At 36.6% G+C, this 9515-nt stretch overlaps 1 protein-coding gene and 1 non-coding gene across 2 annotated transcripts; both read left to right on the forward strand.

Moving 5' to 3' along the window:
* Nucleotides 1-3474: 3474 nt before the first annotated feature.
* On the forward strand, nucleotides 3475-3581 carry LOC122299952. The gene has a single exon (XR_006239804.1). It is a non-coding gene; the product is annotated as a U6 spliceosomal RNA (small nuclear RNA).
* A 4618-nt stretch (nucleotides 3582-8199) lies between these two features.
* LOC122298755 (UPF0481 protein At3g47200-like) lies at nucleotides 8200-9167 on the forward strand. The gene is made up of 2 exons (XM_043108614.1): nucleotides 8200-8532; nucleotides 8574-9167. The coding sequence occupies exons 1-2, from the start codon at nucleotides 8200-8202 to the stop codon at nucleotides 9165-9167; spliced, it is 927 nt and encodes a 308-aa protein (XP_042964548.1).
* The last annotated feature ends 348 nt before the right edge of the window (nucleotides 9168-9515 follow it).

A 9515-nucleotide genomic window follows, 5' to 3' on the forward strand; every position in this document is an offset into this window, starting at 1 on the left:
AAATAGTGCAAGAAATCCATCTGGACCAAGAGAGCCCTTGGGATTCATTTCAAAACATTTTTAGTTGTAAATTGCTTAGAGAAGCTGGTGTTCATCTCCATATCCACTCTATGCTAAACATGACTCAAGCAGGCTTTAATCCTAGTCGAATTGAAAAAGGTAAATAGGTCCCAGTAATATTGGTAGAACGTACATCTCAGAAATTTCTCCCAAATCAATAATCATCCTGTCATCATCCCTCACTAGCTTTCTAATTTCATTAGTTTTCCTTCTTTGATTAGCTATCACACCTATGAAAATACTTTGAGTTTCTATCACTGTCTTTTAGCCAAGCCTGTTTAGCCATTTGCTTCCATTTAACATTCTCTTCTTCAAGAGCTTTGTCAATATCCTTTTGTAGAGCCTTGATAGCCACTGAGTTAAAGCTAGTATTTGAATTCTACATCTTAGATAACTAATTCAACTTGGCCTGGGTCTCCTTTCTTTGTTGACGAAAGGTACTCTTACTCCAATGCACTAGAGAATCTTTGCACCTTTCAAGACTTTTCTACACTGATCTCAATGAAAGACCTTGCTAAAATGGTTGATGGTTCTAGCTTGAGTTAATGATTCTGCTGTATTCCTCTTGTAAGTTCCAATTTACTTCAAATTTGAAAATCTTCTCCCTTCCCCTATCTTCAGAAGACAACCTCCTCCCTCCACTTCTCGCATTCATCACCAAAGGACTATGATCAGAAGTTTGAGTTGCTAGAGCACAAATGCTGCAATCAAAAAACAAACTCCATAACAGATTTCCCAAGGCACGATCTAGCCTTTCTTTGGTAAACTAGGCTCCCTCTCTATTATTACACCAGGTAAATTTAGTTCCTTCAAAACCTAAGTCACTTAAACCACACCAATCTAGAGAAGCTCTAAATGCTTCTAGTTGATGGTAAGGTCTACTAGTTGCCCCATACTTTTCATTGTGATGCATAATTTCATTAAAATCTCCAAAGCATAGACAAGCCTTCTCCTCCTTAGGCCTTAACATCTTCAAAAGTTTCCAACTATCACCCCTTTTTGCAGTTTTATGAGATCCATAAATGCCAATGATCAGGACCTTTCGCAAACTATCTTCATATTTGAAAAGCATAGAAATGTGGTGCTACGAGTAGGATTCAAGATTAAGATCCAAATTACTATTCCACATGAATGCTAGACCTCCACTTAGGCCTTTACTTTCAACCACAAAACTGTAGTCAAATCCCACTTTGTTTCTCACCTCCTCAATCATTTTCGTTCCACACTTTGTTTCCATTAAGAAAATAAAACTGGGCCACTTAGTCTTCACTAGTAGGTGAAGTTCTTGAACTGTATGGGGGTTTCCAAGCCCCCTGTAGTTCCAACTAAGGCCTATCATTGCTGTTGGTGGAGCTACAAAGCAACCTCCACCAACTCAATTTTACAACTGTTGTCATCTAAACCTTGGTCATTCTTTTTTCTCTTCACTGATTTAATAAGTTCCACACGTGTGCCCATAACCCTTTTCTAACTCCCTCTTATGTCAATAACCATCTCTATAAAGGCAAGGTTATTTACCTCCCTAGCCCTCATTTTCCACTTGGCCCCCCTCTTCCTATCCACCGCACTACTACCACCTGGCATAACCAATGTTATACTGACTTTCTTTTCTTGTGACAAGACAAATACTTGTGGAATGTCTTGCAGATGAACACTTTCCATGTCTGCTATTGACTCGGGCTCAACATGGGAAGTAATTCCCTTAACTGGAGTCTCCTTAAATTTCGTGAAAGTAACTTCTGTAGGCTTTTGGCTAGTAGAATTGTCCTCCACAATAGGTGCAGTCAAGATCTCCCCCTTTTGGAAAGTTCCAAGAATAATACAATCAATCTACACCTTGAATTGAATCCCCACATTTGATCTTTTTTCCATGATAGATGCTTCTATCTTTGGGAGTTCCTCAATGGACTCCAAGTAGTCCTCTTGACTAGCATTCTTTCCAAAGTTAGGCTCACTCCTGCAAGCACTAGTATCCTCAGATTGCTGCCGCCTCTGTTGGTGGTTGAAATTAGTTGCACCACTATACCATCCAGCATAAAAAATCTTAGAGTTCATAGGTTAAGCATGAAGCCAAGGACCAAACTACAATGGTTTTGAAACATCTCAATGGATAGGTCCCCTTTGCTGATAGCCCTTTCGTTTATAGGATATGATCCCACAATGAAAACAAAAAGACTGTAATCTTTCATACTTCAGAGAAATCCAATGCTTATGATTATTCAATTGAACCCGTTTACCTCGGAGAAGAGGTCTATGTAAAGCCACTGCAACTCTCAGCCTCATACACTTACCCCATGCCATGCCATCAGAGTCAGCATTCACTCTAATCACATGACCTATCGAGGATCCCAACTGCTTGCCAACCTCTTTAGTCATAGCTGCCCATTGCAAGCTATGCAGTTGAACCCAGAATAGTTCAAACTGAAAACATATAGCATTCAAAGGAACAACTTTGTCAACCTCTTGGAGGGAATCTAGATTCCTATCAAAGAATCAAGGGCGCCTCCCAAGAACTTTGTCTTTGTCAATAAGAAACTGGAATTGAATCAAGAATCTATAATCACCCAAGTCCTTAAACTTCACCAAACCTTCTAGTTGCCACACTTGAGACATAGTCACTGTAAAGGCTTCACTGTTCATCCCCTTCTTAGCCATCACCCCCTATAAGACTAAACTTCCTACGTAAACCAACCTCCTTAACTCCTTCAGAAGGAACGTGGAAGATTTTGCTTTCTTCCACTGACAGATTTAAACTCTCCCATCTCCTAGCAAGTTCCTCTTTCTCCATCAGTAAACACACTGACAAATTAAGACTCTCACCAAGAGAGACTTACACCCTTGCGTAGGCAAGGATGCTAACACCTCACTCAGTCTCTAGAGAGAAAGAGAAGGACCAAAAAGAATTCCTAGCTATAGTTTGGTAAGAGCACAAGTTGGACCCTTAAATTATATATTCCCCCGTGATGATAACTAAACATAAAATTGAAACAATAACTATATTTAATAAAAGAAGTTTAGGGATATTTGGATAGTGAGTTGAGATGAAATGAGATGAAATAAAAGTTAAAAGTTGAATAAAATATTATTAGAATATTATTTTTATTTTGAAATTTGAAAAAGTTGAATTGTAATTTACTATATTTTGTGTGAGAATTTAAGAAAGTTGTAATGATTATATTAGATGATATGAGTTAAGATGCTCTTTTTGTATGCCCCAATAGAAAGCCCAAACCATATGCCCTATACTCTAAAAAGACTAGTCAATTATATAATTGGAACCTCATAAAGAGCAAGAACTTCTTCTTCCTAAATAATGTGAGGTCTTACACACCACATACTCTCACTTATCATATGGGGTATTACAATTTCCCTCCCTTAAATTTTGAACGTCCTTGTCAGGTTCTTTTATCATAAGTGGCACTGTTCAAGTCATACATTTCTGGTTGGAACGATACAGAGAAGATTAGTATGGCCCCTGCACAAGGATGACACGCACAAATCGAGAAATGGTCCAAATTTTTTGTCAAGAGGTGTAGTAATTCAACTATGGTAGTTTAACTGTGCGACAGGGTACTAAAGGGGCTGTAGAGTTGCTAGTTTCCTATTGGTTGTGGGAGGTGGTTCCAATGAAAGATTGGTGATGGTGGTTTTCGATTTGGGATTGTTGTGGTGGAGAGGAGGGCGATGGAGGTTGGCACCATGTGGTGGAACCTTACGTGAAAGGTAGCATGCTTAGTGTGGACTGGAGTTTGTAGCGGCTGTTTTTGGTTGTTTACAATGGATGTGGAAAGAGTTTTGGCGTGAAAGGATGCAGTGGCATGCGGTTTAGGTTGGTGTGGAGGGTATCATAGTGCGAAGTGGGGGCTTCGAGTTTTAATTCTCTAAATGTGGAGGAAAGGTGTGGCTTGTGGAGGTGCCGCAACAACTTGATAATATGAGAATGGTAATTTCCAAAACATGAATGATATGCTTGTACATGGGAGAGATATAGAGAAAAGGAAACTAATGTGCGGCAACCCTAATTAAGGGAGATAGATATCCACCTGCATGAGAGGATACACACACACACACACACACACATATATATAATATACAGCTGGAACCCTATAGAAAGAAAGAGGAAGGGCTATTCTCTATTTCCAAAATAACCCAACACAACCATAACTTTTCGAGCCAATTGCTAAATAAATAGATTTCACTGTGCCCATAAAATATTAAATAATTTTAACATCAAACTCAATAAAAATTTATATTATACTAAAAATAAAATTTTAAACCCATAATTTATTTAAACCTACTCGATAAATCTCAAATTGGTTTTCCATAAATATTAACTTAAATAAATTAATAATTCGTAAGCTTAAGCCTCGGTGCGACACTTTCAGTCCAAACAAGGCCTAAATCCCAAGTTGCTTCTAACCATTATGAGACCCTACTAATTTTTGGTCACTTTAAACGAAAGGCTAGGGAACATGATCTAAAACTTTAATTATGACGTCGCCTGACTTGATATCCTTACGACCAGTCTTGCATCACCTTTTGACTTCCCCTTTCAAAATAGTTTCAGTTCTTTTTTCTTTTCTTTTTTAAATTTTTATCATGGTTCTTGAAATTCGGATTACTTTACAAACAATTGTAGTCATTTTAAACCAGAGATTGGGAAAAGAGAAACCCTAGTCCGGCTGTTAAAACCAAAATAATAGCCCTTCAATAACCATACGCCACATAACAGGTTTATTGGGCAAAATCTGCATCTGCATACACCGATCAGAGGACTCTCCCCTCTCTCACTCCTTCATATTCCCTTTCTCCCTCGCTCTTTCCACTCAATCCCTGAAACTCTTGACCCTCTCATCCCGCACGGTGTTGGACCCAAACGGTGGTAGAGCTCGATTCAGACGATGACGAAGACCCAGACGGTAATCTCTCTTAATAATCTTTTTCAATTTTTGCTTTTTTAAATTTCTCTATCGGCGCTCTCTCGGTAATCTTTCTCAGTTTTTGAGTTTTGAAATTTATCTCTAAGTTTTGTTACTGTCATGATTGTCTCTCAGTGATTTTGTTATCTTCTCATTACCAAAGATTTCTCTTCTTAATTTCATGTCTATGACTTCGATGTATCAATTTGAGGGATGGACATGAAGCCCTAATTAGAACGACAATGGAGTTTCTTACCAGATCAAAAGATAAAAAAAACAACTCTTGATCCTCATTCTAGCCTCTAGTTAGTAGGATAAGGGCAGTGGAAAATAACTGGGTGTTTGAGAATGGTTTGTTGGAAGAAATTTAGTAGTTCATTAGGGGTTTCTTTATCTGAAATTTCTTTATTCGTGTGGGTCAGGTGGTCTGAAAAAATGGAGATGTCAACGTTAGGTTGAGAAGGTGGCGGTGGAGCTAAGCTTTGTTGGGCGGCAAGGATTGATGGCTGTGCAAAGCGACACTGAGCTTGGAGCGAAGCCGGAATGAACCTGAGGGAGAATGGAGATGCTAATTTCTGTGTAGTGCTTCTAGTGATCATGTGTGGTGAGGTGTAAAATATTTATGATGTTTCAGCTTACGTGTTGCCTTGTGAATGGCGGGCTACTTTTCAGGCTTTGACAGACGGACTACTCCACAGCGCCTCGCTTGGGAAAAATAGAAAACTTAAATTAATATCGGTAGATATCATTTCTACTTTTAAGTGGGTAATGTTTAATTATTATAATTTTTTTAAATTTTTTACATAAAATATAATAAATAATTTAATTTTATTAAATTCTCAAATAAAAAAATAAAACTAGATTTTGCTTCCCTTCCTCTCTCCTTCCAAACCTTCTCTCTCACTCTAAAAAAAGTCTGATTTTCACTAAGGGAGGTGGCCTCCTCATCCTCCCTCTCTTTCCCACATTTTTATAATATTATTTTTTAATATTATTAATATTTAAGAATTTGAAGTAGTTGAATTGCTTATTATATTTTATGTAATATAATAAGCAATTATAATGATGAGATGAAACACTTCTTAGATTCAAATCAGATCTAACTTAATTCGTTTATTAAATTTGTCACTTGTGAACATAAAATTATAATTAATTATTAAATGATACAACTTGTAAAAATGTTGGCTCGACTCTTATTATAAGGTTGTATATTAAACATGAACAACTTCGTCAATATCTTTAATTATATTAAATATATTTTTAACTTTGAAAAATATTAGAGAAATTTATTTTCCTTATACTAAAATTGTTCCTTGCGTACTTATGAATATAATCATTAATTTATGTATATATAAACTTTATAAAAATATCAATAAGAAATCATACCCACTTTGTCAAATTTTATATATAAAGTTATAAAATACATGATAAATAATCTATCTTATTAAAATGAATAAGTTAAATACATGATAAACTTACTCGAATATTAAATGAGTTATTTATGAACATAAAATTTAACTTAATTAGAATATTGATGATTTTGGACTTGATGGAGTAAAAAGGATACTTCAGTTTTGAAGAATATAACAGCTTTGGTGAGACTGCTCATGAAAAGAGCAGAGGTAACATATTAATGTCGTCTTTAATTCCTAGGTACCCTTCATTTTCAACGGATACATACCAAGAAAGTAAAAAGAAAATTATTTTCATTAACTTTAATTACGAAAGAAATAACAAAGAAAAAGAAATATTATGATCGAATCAGGTGCCAATAAAGTCGATGCTTCAAGATCCTAGCGAAACTAATAGTACTATTTTTCTTTTCAAAATGCAAAATGTCTAACTTCGAATTCCTATACATATGTATATATTTTAAAATATTTACTTAGATCGAATTAATTGGGTCATAAGGGTTGCCCCATGAACTTGCTGGATCAACCCAAGTCTGATCTGATTTATGTCGTGTCATATTTGGATTGATCCGGATTGTCCCAAACTCCATTATTCAAAAACATAATCTTATTAATCTATGTCTTGATGGTTTTATGTTCATGAGTCGTGTCAAATACGTAGTCTCCAGAAAAAACGGTGGATAAATCCAAATAACAGAAAGTTCAAACTCTCAAAATGGAAAAGATCTCTAAATCTTAAGCTAATAGAAACGAGATGTTCTTGATAATTTAATTGATACTTTTCTCATAGAGAGCATGGATTTTTCATATTGAGTTGATGGATTGTAAACATGCTCATCATGACTGTCAAATTATAGACGTAATTATTAAGTATTTCCATAGTAGAAGCACGTATGCGTACATTATGAATACTCGGAAAGTAATTTTTCAATTCTACGCTAAATATGCTTAATAAAGATGCGTATTGTATAAAAAAAGATGCTAATTATAACTATATACTAAAAATTAAAGAGCAATTAGGGAATCCCTAAAACGAGCGAATGTGGATAATGTCTTTTGGATGCCTCCAAATTATCTATCTATAATAAATGACTATAGTAGCATATTGTAACAGTAGAGTAATGCAAGCCAAAAGCGTGCAAGCTTGTGCAGCTCTTTTGTAAAAAGGTGGGTGCTACTTGAAAGAGTAGATTTTTTTATACATATTTTCATGGTGGATTTCATCTTTTTTTAAGCACCAGACTTAGTTTTTTAAATTTGTACAAATCATTAAAATTATTAGTCTTCGTAGACTTAGATCATGAGATGGTGAAATAAATTTGGAACCGTGGGTTTGTTTTCAGCCTAACGTTCCCTAATCCCGAAATTAGTACTTTTGCTTGACAGAAGACGTGCTCCATACAGAATTTCTGACCCCAAAATCTAGATAGATCTGTTTTGATATGAGATTGCATTCATCTCATTTATCTGATCTCTTCAATCCACCCAGTACATATCACCGCACCAGCTCAGTGAAGTGAAGAGGCTCCGATCCACACAGCAGTGAATATTGGCATCCAGAGTTTTAAGAACGCCAACATCCACAATGGAAAGCATTTGTGGAAGGAGAATCCAGTCGCACCAATGATCAGAAGCCCATACCGGAGTTCACCCAGCAGGAACTCAAATTCATCGACGAGCAGGTAACGAAATATTCGGAAGAAGCCAAAAAGTTAAAAGAAGAAGCTCACCGTAGAAACACTAGCTGCATCTACAGAGTCCTCCCGAGGCTTAAGGAAATCAATGGCAACTCGTTATACGAGCCCAACATGGTCTCCATCGGGCCCTACTACTATCACCTTCGTAATGAAAAGTTGAAAATGGCCGAAGATTGCAAGAGGAAGTGCTTCGGCTCCTTGCTGGCCAAGAACATGGATAAAGACAAACAGATTGATATCTATAAGCGCTGCTTGCAAAGAATAGGCCAACTTGAAGAGGACATCAGAAAGTGTTACTCTGAAGAGTTCGAAGTCACTGGTATTGTATTTCTCGAAATGATGGTTGTTGATGCTTGTTTTATACTAGAAATAATTGAAATGTTTGCATCCACGAAGACAGAAGTCGACTACAGCGAATCTGATCTTGGAGCCTTGGCGTGGATGGTACCGTATTTCTACAGGGACTTCTCCTGCTTGAGAATCAGATCCCTTTTTTCGTTCTGCAAGAGATATATGCGCTTACCCATGATATTTCTGTCGAGGGCAGTAGATCCCATGATCTGATAATTACTGCTTTGAGATTCTTTAAGAACGGAATGAAAAAATCCGGTTTTGCTATTATTTTCGGTTTCTTAAATAATTTCTTGGATCTGAATAAGGGGGCCGTCCTGCATTTGCTGGACTGGATTCGGATAAGTTTAATGCCATCCAATATCCTAGATCAGGCACCATTCTCTGTAGATGCTCCATTCATTCACTGCATCTCGAAGCTCCGGCTAGCGGGGATTAAGGTCAGTCCGGTCATGGCGTTCAGCTTCCTACAAGTGAAATTCAAGAGAGGTGTGATTGAGATGCCAAGCATAGCCATCGACGACTTTATGAGATGTCTGTTGCTGAACTGTGTGGCATTCGAGCAGTGCCACCAGAGAAGCAAAAAGTACTTTTCGGTTTACGCTACTTTTTTGGACTGCCTGGTGAACACCAAGGAGGACGTCGAGTACCTTCGCGAGCGCAATGTCATTGACAATTACCTTACTGACGACTCCGAGCTTGCTCAGTTAGGGCGCAATAAAAGATGATCATGTACGTTGCTCGACCAAAATTCTTGAGATCAACACAATAAGGATCTTATCATGTGAGACTACTGAAAAGAGGAGTCTTTCTTTATATTAGACCATCTAATTCACCAATAGCTCAAATGGCATTTGTCTTGATTTCTCAACTAGAGAACCGACATTCAAATCTCCCACCCTGTTACTTAGAAAAAATAAAAATAAAACCATGCATCTAATTCCATCAGACAAACATTTTTAAACTAATTATTATAATTTTTTTAATTAATTATTACAACCTTCAAACAAAAGACAATTCAACTTTTTCAAATTTCAAAATAAAAATAATATTAAAATAATATATTATAATAATAT

Source organism: Carya illinoinensis, chromosome 16, assembly GCF_018687715.1.
Source record: "Carya illinoinensis cultivar Pawnee chromosome 16, C.illinoinensisPawnee_v1, whole genome shotgun sequence".
NCBI lineage: Eukaryota > Viridiplantae > Streptophyta > Magnoliopsida > Fagales > Juglandaceae > Carya > Carya illinoinensis.